Here is a 15,881-nt window from a genome sequence, read left to right on the forward strand (position 1 = left end):
TAAATATCTGGATAGAAACATTACTAAGATAAAACTAGATGATACCTTACATTTTCACAACTTTTGTTATCATGCAAATGAGAATTTGACAAAAGGAAAATGAGACTTATAAATTTTCATCTATTATAACCAAAATTCATGAGAAATCATGACACGGTTAATGAGGATGATTATTCATCTAATCTCATTTTAAGTGATTTTAAATCATGATGTTAAAGCCCTAAATAATGGCTTCAGGAATAAGTATGGGTCCATCATAAGTCATTCATTGACATTCGTGGAACTTATTCGAAATGGAATATTCAGACATAATTCATTTATCATTTAAAAGACTATCAACTTGTATCTAAATTTGTCGCATATGGCTCACAGTCTTAGAAGAAATCTATTCATATATATACTTAATAAGATTTCTATTAAAAATGTCCCTAAAGTTTCTTATGATATCTGGACATTAAAGAAATCAAATAAAGTCTAACGTATATGTGATAGGTTCCCACGTCACGTAGCTCATTGAAACTTCTCTTGTAGCTTTTCTAGAGATATTAAAGATCAGTGGGAGCATTAAGTGTCTTAATAATAACTTGCAATAGTTGCAAGAGGTGGGGAGTGAAAATTTACATTACCTAAATTTACACCTCTTGTATAAGACACCGCTCCATCACGACACTGTTCTATCAAAACTTGTCTCATTAAAATCTAATGCTACTCTTACAAAAGTTTCATTGTTGCTTAATTATGGGCACACTTAGATTTCTTACCTAAACTAACATAATCCTCAACAAGAGAAATCACAACGACTAACGTCATTAACTTGTTTCTCTAGTAGAATTTGTTGGTCGTTAAATATTGACCCTAAGCATGCTGAGTTCCTAAAGTTTTCTAAGGTTAGTGGGAGCAGTCAAAGTCCTTATCATGATTTGTAAGGAATACAAGAGGCGGGGGGAAGAGTGTCATTAAATTTCACTCCGAATTTAACTCCGATTACACCTCTTGTACACCATACTGCACCAACTCTTACAAAACCTTAGAATGAAAATGATAGCAACCTAACTAAGAGCTAATCCATAAAGCTGAAACTTTTAAAACCCAATAATCAACTCAGGAGGTCATCTAGGTTTAAAAGCCTACTAACTTTGATGATTACGTAACCTCCCTAACTGAAGTTGAAATGGATTTTGGAAATGTTTACTGATCCTATCTCTTCAAATTAAGCCATTAGTGTCAATCAATCTTCTAAATAGAATAAAACTGTTTTCTAGTAAAACTGATTTTATGTGTTCATATAACGTTTGGGATTTGATTGAATTACCTAAGAGTGTTCATAACTAAACCTAATCCTGATACAGACGTTAAGACACTAAGAAGCATGATTGATTGTCAAAGGTTATACTTAGGAAGAGATAAATTATCAAAGATTTCTTTGAGGATCATTACTGTTCTAGTAGCTTATAATAGTTTAAAGCTACATTAGATGAACATTAAAAGAATTTTCCCTAACAAACTGGCTGACACATTTACATGTTCATAAAACAACCTGAAAGTTCTAAACTGAAGGTTAAAGAACACTTTATTTGTAAGCCAATAAAATCCATGTATGGGTCAATGCAAACATCATAATGTGATGAAATCTTAATGTAATTATTTTCATCAAGAATCAAGTGGATTAATGAACCTACCTCAAAATGAGTGGGAGCAACTAAGATAAACTTGCCTATATAGATGATATTCTTTTGACAAGTATATGTTACATAAGTCAAAGCATTGTTAACACAAACTTTGATATAATAGATCTCAGAGATGTCTCTTATTTAATAGATATCATAACGTACCGAGATAGACCCAATGGGACATTAGTTTCGTTCCATAAGTTTAACATTAAATGGGTCCTTACATATGTAACAAAATACTGCTCTCCTTTAGAGGATAATAGGATAAATGAAATTATTTCTTTATGCTTCATTAATTGGAAGCCTTATGTAAGTTTAAGTCTATACTCGTTTAGATATTACTCATATTGCAACACACTAGATATGTCTAGATTAATGTGTAGCATCTAATGGAGTATTACAATATCTTTAAAAGAAACGAGAGACTACAATTTAAAGAAGAAGTGAGAACTAAAAACCGGTTGATTACTTTAACTTTGTGATATTCAAAGATGACAAAATGTAATTTCGGGTATATCTTTATGTCAGCAGACAAAACCTATCTCATGGAGGAGTCATAATGCACTGATATTAACAACCTAAGTTATAAGGACATAATATAGTCACTAAGTGTTGTTGGAAATTTATCAGTGGACTCATAAGTTTATTAACTCCATATAATTAATGTTTTGAAGAATTAGTGTGATAAAGTCAGCTACCATAACTCCTTGAACAGTAATAGTTCAAGAGGTGCTGCATTAAATTTCGATACGCAATTAATTATTCGTTTATGAACGAATTGAGGAAACTAAGTTTTGTATCGAATACATTCATGATATGCTTAAGGATCCTATAACTGAAGGGCTATTACCCATAAGTCTTATTAAGAGAGCTCATAGACGGGTATTAATTAATGGCCGTGCGCAACCGCATATCGTACTATGAATGACTAAGTATTAGTTAATTTTCCTCATCAGTTTGATTTTGTATTCTCTAAGAATATGTCAAGTCGACATAATGGCATATAGACAAATAAAGATACAAATCAAACAAAGGGCTTATGCGTATTTTGATCATAATGATTAGGTTTTAAATTAAGGCTATAGTATGATTAATGGGGGTCCTGAGTCGCATAATGATTCAACGGCTGTATTTCTCTGCTATAGTACTTGTTTAAGGCTAAAATGAGTGTTAACTCCTGATCAGGCTTAGCTAATACTCATAGTAAATGATTACTCGGCTAAGTGGGAGAATGTAAGATTAAATATATTATTTTATATTTAATCTAGTAGCCATTATAATCATTTACATTATATGGATCAAAATATATAACAATCCTATTATATAATTAGTTGGTAATTGTTGATGGGCCTAATTACCCTTATTAACTAATTAGGGTTTCCTCCTGGGTGCATATATAAGGAGAATAATGTGGAGGTTAAAGGGTTAGACAATTACACAAAAACCCTAATTACTCATAACATCAAATCGCCTCTTCTCCATAGCGGATTACCCCTTTATCGGTTCTCATCATCACCATCATTAGATTGCACCATAAGGAGGAACCAGACCAAGATGACAATCATGTCAAACCTTACTGCTGCCTCTCCATCTGGATTCTCTGCTGACCTGTACTGCTGCAATCAGGTATGTTTTCATGTTTTCCATTATGCCTAAAACAGAACTGACCAACATGGTACTCTTGACCACTTGTGTTGATTTCTTGGTAAACGTTTATTATATTTGAACTATTTGTCTTTTATCAAGCGTATTGGCGATTTCCTTGCATCGTTAGCGGGTTGATAAATTAGTGGGTAGTTGATATAATTTAATGGATTGTTAGGTTGTTATAGTTTATTTAAAAACGGTCCCTAACCATTAACCAAAGTCATTAAATCCAAGGCCATGTCTATGTGGTGTTTTGAATCAGTAAACGGTTTTTTGTTTTAAAACGGGTATTCGGGATTCCGGGTGGCGGTTACTTCTTCTCATTCTGATAACACTTTTCGTGACAAATTGTGTTTTCCTTAAAACAAACAAACCCCCAATTAGATAGGTTTAGTTTTTAACTAAATTCTTTTACACTGACCACAAATTCCCCATGGATACGATACCATACTTACGGTATCTACGTAATTTATTTAGGTTTTTGATTGACCCTTAAGACAGTCATCAAAATGGCGCCGTTGTCGGGGAATTCGTGCGCTTAGTGTTAGTTTAGTTAGTTATTTTTTATTTTTTTCTAAAAAAATCTAAAAAATCCAAAAATATTTATTTTTGTTTATCTCTGTTTCGTTCGGTATTACGTGTTGTTTCTTGTTTACTTGTGTGCGGGTGATCTCTAGTTGCATGCATACCAGGTTTTTAGGAAGATCATCACCACTTCTTTTCGACCCTGAAATCGAAAAGACCGCACGACAAAACTTAGTGCTTCGTTCAGCTTTGAAAGGAAAAGCGATAGAGTCAACAATGAATCCTCCAGAAAGTCAAACGACCTTGAATCAGCAAACACCGCAACAAGACCCACTTCCTGATATGCCACCACCACCATTCCAAAATCAAAGCTCACAAAATCAACCTCAATCCCCAAATCATCAAAATCAACCACCATTACCCTTCTAAAACCAACAAACCCAACCAAATCAACCACCACAACAAAACCTAATTGCTAGACAAGCACCTCTACAAGGTGACTTTCAAGTGAGAGGTGGAGAGTTAGAGTACCTACACATGGGTAACCCGTTAGGAAACCAACAATAACCCGAGCCGATTCGGGTTGTGAATAGACCTAATCGTGAACCTCATCCACACCGTGCAGGTGACCAGTTTGAACAGAGAATGAATCAGGGTAGAGTGGATGGTTGGGAAGAGGGTAGATTGGATTATGGTTCGGAATATGACGAAGAATGGGATGAGCATGAAGCATATGCGGGAATGCAAGGAGGCCAATTGAATTTAGTGGCAAACCGAGAGTACCAAGGGTTTCAGCAACACGTGGGGGTAACGGATATTAAACCCCACCACGGGTGAATCGAGCACCGACTGCTCCACGTCAAAGGCAAAGAGATCCAAGATTTTCGGATCCGAAAATTGCTGAACACTCATCACCTATTGTCATGTCGTTCTTAATGGTGATCGATCTTCTGAGACAAAACCACATATTTTGAACATGTTGCCTAATTTTCATAGGAAGGGGAGTGAAGAACCGTATGCTCATCTTGCGGAATTTGAAGCGATTTGTGGTATGATAGGTGGGCACGCGTTCACACCGGATCAAGTTAACTTGGTCCTATCCTTTAAAGGCTCGGCACGTGAATGGTTCATCTCCTTGCCTTATGCAAGCATTAACACTTGGCAAGAGTTGCAACAACAGTTCCTAGAAGAGTGTTATACTCCACAAAGAACTAAGATGTGAAGAGCCACCATTAGAGAGTTCTTTAACAACTTCCGAGTGAGTTGTTCTATGAGTCATGGAAGCGGTTCAATCTGTTGATCCGTAATTGTCCCCATCATGGCATTCCAAGATGGGAGTTAATTACCGTTTTTCATGATGGGGTATCTAACGAAGATAGGCGAAACATCAAGGCCACAACGGGTGGTACTTTTCTAAGGAATCATGTGGATGTTGATTGGGATTATTTGGATATTGTAGCAGCCGACTTGAAAAGGCAAGCCCAATCTGATAGAGGAAAGAAATATCCAATCTCGACAATAGGCACGGGAGCCTCTACAGCTCGGGTGGCGCAGTTAGAGAGAGAGAAGGGAGCTTTAGAACGCCAATTGGCGAGATTTAAAAGTCTTGGAGGAAAAGACTCGATGCATGTTGCTCTATTTTTTCCAATTTGTGAATCTTATGGCGATTTGGGCTATGTTTGGGAAGATTGTTCGGTACAGTTCGATACAGCTCACGAAGAAGTCAACATGGTTTATGGAGACCAACAGAAGAAATATGATATGACTTCTAACACATATCACTCAGGTTTGCGTAATCATCCCAATTTTTGGTATAGTAATACTACTAATCAATTAAATCCAAATTTTCAGGTACCAAATCAGGGAGGTCAGCATTACCAGAACCGATAATCTGGGTACAATAACCTGAGTTACAACCAGGTCAATTAAAGAAGTTATCAGTAGAACCCGGATCAAGGCAGAGCTAGCAATCAGAATGAAGGGTCGAACCATGAGATGATGGATATTCTGAAGCAAATAAAAAGGATCAAGAGGTGCAAGCCAAGGCTTATCAAGCTTTAGAAAAACAAGTTGCACAGTTGGCGGCCGAGGTGGCTCAAGGAAGAAGAGATCCAGGGAAACTACCGAGTGATACTACGAGAAATCCTTAGCACAACACAAGAGTTAACTCGGTGTACCCTACCTAAATCTAAGATTGTTAATACATGTTTTACATCTTCGTCTCAAGTAGTTGCAGGGATAAGTGAGGAGATTGATGGAGGTGAGGAGAGTGAGCCAGGGGCACCGCTCATTACAATTAGAGTTGGAAAGTTGAAGATCCATAGGGCTCTGTTAGATTATGGATCAAGCATGAATATTCTGCTTGGAAGCTTGTATGACCAGTACAAGTTTGGACCATTACATGATACTAACAGGAAGGTAATTTTGGCGGATGATACTTGGAAACAACCTCGTGGGTTTATTAAAGATGTGATGATCCAGCTGGGTGAGTTCTATTACTCGGTAGATTTTATGGTGCTGGACTATGTACCTACGAGAACGAATGAGCAACAAAAGGTAATTCTGGGTCGTCCATTCTTGCATACTGCCAATGCTCAAATCAACTGCAGAGATGGAGTTATCACAATGAGCGTTGAGAATCGTAAGTTAACCTTTAATGTTTATTCAAAATCTATTACTTACGATGTTGTTGATGAGTTGGGTGAAACAGTTGTTATTAGCAAATGTGTTCATTCACGTGTGAGTGAGGACACATTAGATGAGATTGGTATTAAGTGTGACAGATCCGAGCTTGGGAACAAGGGAGAGCATGTGAAGAAGGCAAATGCGCGAAAGAGAGAATGGTGTCTACATCTTACCCTCCTCAGACCCTACCTTAGCTTTGCTATTGGTGAGATTTACTGAGTATGATGATGATTTGTATTCTAATAAGAACCGTGTTAGGTTTACAGTAATTTTTTTTTTATCATTGGTACGTTTTATTTACATTTACTGAAAATCAATATTATTTCTAAATGTTTATTTTTCTAAACATAAATTTGTTGGGAAAACAAGAACCAAGGAAAAAATATTGAATGATTAATAACCAAATAATCCCGTGTTTTAATAATGTTTGAAATTCATAACTTTCGTTAATTAAGGATATGCATATACCACATATCACTTAACACATAATGGTTCTCTAAGCACAAAGATCACTACATATAAGAATCAGTAAGTGAAAGGATCAAAGAATACAATGTGAAGATTTAGGTCTTCAAAGTTTAAGTATGGAATATCACCTACAAGATGCAAGAATCAAAGCTTCATGTATTAAGCAAATTAATCAAGGACTAGATAAATAATTAAATAAGGATTAACAATCAATTAAAACTCTCTAATTACAACTAGTAAAGTTCCAACTCCTAAAAGTAATGGTTTTGGTTAAGATGCAACTGAAAGGAATTTGGAATTCAAATATGAAATGGCTCTAGATGAGATCTTTCCATATGTCGTATGCTATCATGTTGAAAGACAAGATCTTACCACAAATGGAAAGAAATCACCTAAACAACACCTAAACGTCACCATCCCTCAAAAGTACGTCATTATTCTAGATAGAGGCCAATTAGTTTCATTGTGATTTAGGTGCAAAAGTATTGGAGGCAAGATATAGACGCTACACAACGTTCAAGAGGTTAAACGCAAGAAAAAAAGTCAAATCTGGTGACCCATGATTGATACGGCGAGCGTGAGATCAACCATGATATTGGCAGAATGCTTATTCCTTGTCCCTTGTGTTTTGCCTATAAATACAAACCTCATCTAACCTTTTTCACTCACAACACTTCAATATACACATCTAATTAATATATCTCTAGCTCTCTTAATATTTACGCATCCAATAGAAGAGAAACTGAAGATCAAAGATGAGGAGCAAAAAGAAAAGTTTTGCTCCAAATTAAACTTTCATGTTCTTGTACTGTTGAGGTTATCACTTGCTTTGTAAAAGTAATACATTTGTGAGGGGTCTGACCTTTGTTGGTGATTGCTGTAAACGCTATATTGACATAGTGTTGTAGGAGGATGCATTATCTTGACATAGTGAATGGTTGTAACTACATACTATCTTTTATATTATGTTGAAGAAGGTGATCACTACCTTGGATTAACGAGATGTTATTAGGTGGTCACCATCTTGCTTAGTGAAATATTTGTACCGGTGATCTCTTTTGTTTGAAAATAATGTTTAGTGGAGCAACTTTTTATTTGAGGGAAGAGGACGCAAAGTGGATTAGTTAACATCCACTTAACCTATATAAATCAACTTTTATCTTTTTAACCGTTAACTCTTTAAAGTTCTTGCATATTATTATTGTTGGGTTTCAAACAAGCTTAAACCATTCCAAATGCGTGTTTGAAAACCTATTCACCCCTCTAGTTTTCTACAAAATTCATTATCTACGAAAAGGGCCCCAGTAATCTGCTGACAAGAGATCCCCGGTGATCATTTAGTAAGTATTATGTCGTTACTGCTATGGTAACTACCACCAATATCCATTGATAATCCATCGCTTAAGGCGCCATCAGCGATACCTTGGCAATTTACTTAAGTTAGTTTGATACTCTGGCTGTTTGTTTAATAATGGATAACACTTATTAAAAGTGTAATAGTTGAACATGTGTAATCAGCATAAAACCTTTTTCAACATGACAACTTTAGTCGTCAACATAGAGAATTTTGTAGAGAATCGATCATATGTTGTCCCCTCAATATTCATTTTCTAGTTAAGTGTTATCAGATCGAAGCTAAAATTAGATGATAGACTAAAAGCCAACCTTGAAAGGTTCTCAACTTTGAAATACGAAAAGCATTTCCAAACACAAAGTGATTCCGATCAAGAGACCTCGATGATAAACAATAAATGGAAGATATCGATAAGCAAATTACAAAGATAAACACAAAAAACACATTTAAACAAGATAAACTTTATCGATACTTAGAATAAAAATAATATATTTTGTATCTACAATAACTGTTTACAATATAAATAAAAAGCTGTTAGAAATCGAAAATTTAAAAAACAAAGATTACAAAGACTTTCTTCCCATAACCTTGTGATCTAGTGTCATTTCTATTCGCGCTTAAACATAGAAATGTTAAGCTATAATACTTTAATTATTTTAGTTATCCATGTCTTATAAAAAAAACGCTTAATTATCAATGATAATCATATATCTTTTAGAACACTTAAGAGACACATCCATTAATCATACTTCTATATAAACATATTTTGTTATCGTGCTTGAACCCACTAACGTATTGATACCACCAGACGAAAGACCCTTTAGTTTACAATAATTGTACATATAAAAGTACTTTTAACTACATTATAAAGAGTATTCCAAACCTTTATACATACATACATACATAATATTCGTATTCTTAACCACCCCATATAGTATAATTTTTTATAGGTTTCTGTATGAAATTTGTCAGGGACAAGTGCTGCCATAAAGTAGCAACAGAAGTCTTGCAGTCATTAATAATAATACAGATCTCTGCCTGCCACACACACACACACAGAAGAAACCACCTTGCATAAATTCTGAAACATAAACCATTAGTTTATTCACCTTCACCCCCTCCATTTTTGCAACAAGAGTTGTAGTAAGATGGAAATGATGGCTTCTTCTAGGTTCCCCTTCACATCCACCCAATGGCAAGAGTTAGAACACCAAGCACTTGTTTACAAATACATGATTTCTGGCATGCCCATTCCCCCTGATCTCCTCTTTTCCATTCAGAGAAGCTTGGATTCCTCCACTAAACTCTTTCTGCACCATCAATCTCCTCTTCAGTCTAGTAAGTTGCTTCTTGAATGTTAATTAATATGCATGCCAACTGTTTGATGTAATTCCTGAACGAACATTCTCATAAAAAAATGTTATTTTTTAGAAACAGTATAATCCCACTTATAATCAAACTATCGGTGGGGTCTGTGCGTCGTCGGATGTAGACAAGCGTTACTCCTGTCCCAAGTGACAGAAGAGAGGCTGTTGTTTCCGGTGAGACCCCAACTCCAAAAGTTTCTATCCATATTTATATAAATAATAATTCTTTATTTTTTATTACATTTTCTCAGTCTTTCACTAAAAAAATTGGAATCATGCTAGTTTCACTAAAATTGTTCCTTATTTTAGGGATCTGATCAAGTCATAATTTAGCTGATTTCCCTATAACTTTCTTTAAAATTTAGAGATGGGTATAAATGACTAAATGCATATATATATATTTTTTTGAAAGCCGAATTTCTCTGTTATCTGTGGAACTTGAACCATATATCTTCAAACTTAGCGTTTCTAAATACTTTGCCTTTGCGAATGAGAATGAGATGCTTGAAAAAAAAGTTTTATCTTTCTAATTGTAAAAAACAGAGAAAATGGTCACAAAAACAAAAATTTATAAGAAAAAATTAAAGGGTATTTAAGCATCTGTGTTTATGTTAAATGTGCAGTTGGAAGAGAGTATTTCCAGATGGGATTTGGGAGAAAGATAGACCCAGAACCAGGAAGATGCAGAAGAACAGATGGTAAAAAATGGAGATGCTCTAAAGAAGTATACCCTGATTCAAAATACTGTGAAAGGCACATGCACAGAGGCAGAAATCGTTCAAGAAAGCCTGTGGAAGCACCAAACAACACACCACCACCACCACCATTACAAATGTGCACAAAATCCCCAAACTACCCTTCACAAACTTCTCATCCATCTTTCATTTATCCACCACAGTTATCATCTAGATCTTCTGGTAGTGTTTTGTCTTCTCAAGATCACTTTTTGCTGGAATCTAGCCCCTACCCACACTCAGAAAAAGATCACAGGTTTGTTTGTGTTTGTGTTTGTGTCAATAATACTTTAGCACTAATCCTTTGTTGTCATGATGATTGTACACATGCAGAAGAAGCAGACACTCACATGGTTATGTCCAGTGTCTGTGTCTGTCATGTAAATGATTCTTTCTCTGAACATGTAGCAGCAGCTTGTGCTTTTGACAACTTGTACTTTTTCTTGCTCACTGGTTACTTGCTATTTTAAGATGTAAAAAGTTTACCTTAACACTGTTATTAGGATGGTTTTGGACCTTATTTAGTGAGAATATCAAGAAACTAGTATTTTTTGAATTTTTCCGGATGTGATATACCCTTTAGAGATATTAATTAGGCACAGCTCGTGTATCGCTCTTTAAAGTTTCATCAATCGGTGTCGTACGCGAGTTGACTCTTGCGATGGATATCTAGGTCTTAGATATCTATCGCAAGAGTCAACTCGCGTACGACACCGACTATAAGATATACCTTAGATGTTATTTTACTTAAATAAATTCAAAGAATTATATTTGAGATATAGAAAGGACAAATTAGAATAGTTTAATTGTCTATAAGTAGTTCATATTTTTTAAATGCCCACATGCTTAGATTTTTATGTATATAAAATACTATCAAACTAATTTATTCATATTTTTTTAATAACCTACACATTTGTAGGTTATACACACACAAAAAAAAAAAAAAAAAAAAAAAAAAAAAAAAAAAAACCTAATTTATCCATTTTTTTTTAATTTCAAAAGAGAAACAATAAAGTTATATTTATATCAATTTCTTTTATTTTTACATTTATATCAATTTTATAAATGATTTATTTTGTTCAATGTGTTCTCGCAATAATTTGTTTTTTTTTTTCACATATCACTCAACTATCATGTAATGTACAGTAATTTCTGCCTTAAATGCATGGCATGATGGTTATGCCTTGTGATTTTGAAGTTTGAACTTGTAGTAAAACTCATTGCTACACATTTTAAAGAATATTTTCTCCTAATTTTTGTTAGCTATGGGATGAAAGAAGATGTAGATGAACATCCATACTTGTCAGAAAGTTGTGGTGGTGGTGCTATCTCTGCTTCAATGAGTGATTCTTGGCACTTGGAACCGTTGGCCATGAAAAACTCTTCATTGGCCCAATCACAATCCAAACAGCGTTCTTTCTCAGATTACCAAAATGAAAATTACTCGTATCAGAACACCTCAATGCATAAACAACCAAAGCAGGAGGATCAGGGACGCGGTTATGATCAATTAGCCCTGAAAATCGAAAGTAAAGTTGAACCCCAAAAGGTAATGCACCATTTCTTTGATGTGTCACCAAAAGATGATCATAACAAAGATAAAGATTCTTCCACAACTCAACTCTCGATCTCCATCCCTGACTGTGCTCGTGACTTCTTCCTCGCCCATAATGGTCGGTAATTTCACCTTTTTTTTCTTCTATCTTGATTTTGGATGTCAAGAAACGGTTTCTCAGTTACTTGTATTTGTTCTTGTTGCAGATAAATGAGGTTTTGATTTTCTGGTATTCGGTTTGGTATGAGGTAATGATGATTGTGTTGTGTAATTGGTATGTTTTAGGGACTTGTGTTATATATGTATTTCTTCTGTAGCAGTATGTTTTCATGAGATTTCTCACATCTTTGTCTTGCCTCTTGTGTTGTGCTCTGGTTAAATGTTACTTTTTAAGGGTAAAGTTCTTGTACAAATAATCTTAACATACTAAACATACAAATTGAAGGAAACTCAAAAAGACAAGGTGGCATTTTTGTAATTATCAATAACTATCAAAGTTACTCTACAAATATACCTAAAAAAACCTAACCACTCCCCCCACCCCCAAAAAAAACCTAAAACCCCCCCCCCACCCCCAAAAACCTAAAAAAAACCTAACCCCCCCCCCCCCCCACCCAAGCTAAAATGCTAAAAACTAAACCCCCCAAAAAACCTAAAAAAATAAAAAAAAAAACACACAAATTATTTTATTTTATTTTTTTAACATTTTTTATTAAAAAATCGCTACTTTTAGTAGCAGCCAAAAAAAAAATATTTTTTTTTTTTGCTAACGAAATGTAGCGATTTTTTAATAAAAAATGTTCAAAAAAAATTTGTGTTTTTTTAGGTATTTTTGGTTGTAACTTTGATAGTTGGTGGTAATTACAAAAATGCCACCTTGTCTTTTTGGGTTTTCCTTCAATTTGTATGTTTAGTATGTTAAGATTATTTGTATTTGATCTTTTGCCTACTTTTCAAACTCTTATGTTTCTTCCAACCGTAATCGTATAAATCTTTGAGCACTGTTAGAGGTTAGCGAGGGTGACGCCATACGTCATATTATCGAGTCTTAGAATGCATGTGGCGTAATATTATCATTAGAAACTAAAGCTAAAATGAGATATATAAACGGTTGGGTTAATTCATTTACTAAGATAGTTTGGTTACTCAGTGGCGGACCCAGGAATTTTTTCATGGGGGTGCAGAACATTTTTAAAATTTTTAGGCCCCAAGGTATATAAGTAAAAAAATTGGTTTGTATCGGGTTGGTTCGAGTCGGATCGGGTCATGTAAAACAAAAGAACATCAAACTAAATTTACCTCGTTAAAACGGTTCCCAAATTCTTGATTTTGAAAATCCACATCAACGAATTCGGAAGATGTATCAACTTTCCTCTTGAGAAATCGCGCCATAACGTCCCTACTCCTGGTTCCTATCGGCTATCACAAACAAATTGATCTATAAGTTCATGGCTCCATAACATATTACATAATGTATCAAGTATTCAAGCCCTAGAAATCATAATGTAAATCACACTAAAACTCATCTAAACATCATATACACCATTAAAAAAAATAAAAATAAAAAATCACTAACAAAATATAAATATATAACCCATCACACAAAATCAAATATCATCACTAACAACAACAAGAAGCACATGTCTCTTGCCATCGAAAAATCACTTCCGGTGGCTACCGGTTCCGTCCCACCCCCACCAAAAATCAACCAAAAATCATCAAAAAAATCAACCAAAAATCATCAAAAATAACAAAGAAACTTAGCACTAAATTTTTTTTTTTCCCGGAGGTGCGCCCACCCAGCTTGGGCCAAACTTAAGTCCGCCCCTGTGGTTACTTTGGATGTGCGCATCTTAATTGGTAAATCCAATTATATATGGGTCAAATAAAATATCATCAACATAATTTAGAAATGAGAATTAGCAACAACTAACATGTTAGCTAAGAAAACTATAACAAAACTTTTCTCATATAACATATTATTAAATAAAAAAAAACATGAATTTGATAATCAAAAAACTTATAATCAAACATTAGTTTTTAATTAGTTTGATTATTTCAGTTATGATGTATTATGTTGTCATCCATACTAAAATGTAGGGGTGCAAACGAGCCGAGCTGAGCCCGAGCTCGAGCTCGTTTAACATATGAAAGCTCGAGCTCGAGCTCGGCTCGATTCGAGCTTTATTTCTAAAGCTCGAGCTCGGCTCGAATGTAATTTTTCAAGCTCGAGCTCGGCTCGGGCTCGGCTCGTTTAGTATTTATTAATTAATTTATATTAGTTATAATTATTATTATACATACAATTTAGTTATTTTTTTTATATTATATGAATGGTAATTATTATTATTATATAAATATATGTTTAATATATTAATAAAAAATATATAAACAGAAAGCTCGTTTAGGCTCGCGAGCCGGCTCGAGCTCGATAAGCGAAGCTCGGGCTCGTTTACTAAACGAGCTTATTTTTATGCTCGGGCTCGAGCTCGAGCTCGTTTAAGTTCGACTAGTTCGATCTTTTTTTCGAGTCGAGCTCGAGTAGCTCGCGAGTAGCTCAGCTCGTTTGCACCCCTACTAAAATGCAACTTATTTTCCATGGAGAAGCTATTGCAATAGTGTTAAAAATTGAGTACTTTTCTTCGATGTTATACAATATTTGTTCTTGTATATAGTTTAGTTTAATAAAAAAACTAGGTTATAACCCCGTGTATTACACGGGGTTGAATAAATAAATTTTATATATTAAATAATAAAACAATATATCTTTAAAAACTTCATTTATTATACGGGTTGAATAAATATAATTTTATATATTAAATAATAAAAAGTTATATCTATAAGAACCGTTTAATGAGATTTTTTTTTTTTTTGAAATTTCACAATAAACTCTAACTTTATAAAAGTAAAAATTTACATGTAAAACAAATTGTAGAATTATACATAGGCCTATTATGGTATCTTTAACTTCCGTTTTGACGAATTATACTTATATGCTGTCACACCCCGAAATATCAGAGCTGGCGTGACTGGACTGGTATCTTCATTGCACAGCGGAAGTATTTGAGCTAAGACTTCTAAAAGTGAACAGCCACTAAGTACTCGAATTCCCATGGGTTCTTCTATTCCAACCGTTCCGTAGTTTGTAAAATGCAACCTGAGAAAGAACATGCGAAAAATCAACATAAAGTTGAGCGAGTTCATAGTTTGTTTGTTTTGTATCAAATGCATTTTAAAACACTTGAAATCTTGCATTTGAAAAACCGGTTTATGAGATCTTAATATCTCAAAGCATTTGAAATGTCGTCTTTGTATATCGGTAACGAAATGTTTTCTGTTATGTTTATAAACCGATATATGTAACTGTTGAGTTTGTAAACCAGTAATGAAATATTTTCTTTCATATCTGTAAGCTGGTATTGAAACGATTTCTGTTATCTTTGTAAACCGGTACTGAAATGTTTTCTGTTATCTTTGTAAACCGGTATTGAAATCATAGTATGTAGGATACCTATGGAATCTAAGGATCAATCAGTGTGTAGCTAATACACTGACCTATGCCATAAGTAAGTAACCAAACCGAGACAACTTTGTTATCAATTGGGATCACAAAAGCACTCAAAAAGGGTTAACAAACCCGGAGTGGAGCGCGCCTCAAACTCGATAGATCTATACCTTTTGCACCTTGGTCACTACGTGATTAATGGTTACTAATGTCATCCTCCTACCTACGCACAGTGATCTGTTATCATCTAATTCCATAGCTACACACCTAGTGTTATTGGGCCTTTGCCCATGTCATTGGGCCTTTGCCCATGTCCTTGGGCCTTTGCCCACGTCATTGAAACTCATGCATGTTTCGAAAACCTTGTATTG

General features: G+C 34.6%; 1 protein-coding gene across 1 annotated transcript; it reads left to right on the forward strand.

Moving 5' to 3' along the window:
- The first annotated feature begins 9,312 nt into the window (after nt 1–9,312).
- LOC110865443 (growth-regulating factor 3) lies at nt 9,313–12,359 on the forward strand. The gene is made up of 4 exons (XM_022114688.2): nt 9,313–9,687; nt 10,340–10,706; nt 11,714–12,123; nt 12,212–12,359. The coding sequence occupies exons 1-4, from the start codon at nt 9,498–9,500 to the stop codon at nt 12,217–12,219; spliced, it is 975 nt and encodes a 324-aa protein (XP_021970380.1). The 5' UTR covers nt 9,313–9,497; the 3' UTR covers nt 12,220–12,359.
- The last annotated feature ends 3,522 nt before the right edge of the window (nt 12,360–15,881 follow it).

This window comes from Helianthus annuus, chromosome 6 (assembly GCF_002127325.2).
Source record: "Helianthus annuus cultivar XRQ/B chromosome 6, HanXRQr2.0-SUNRISE, whole genome shotgun sequence".
NCBI classification, from domain to species: domain Eukaryota; kingdom Viridiplantae; phylum Streptophyta; class Magnoliopsida; order Asterales; family Asteraceae; genus Helianthus; species Helianthus annuus.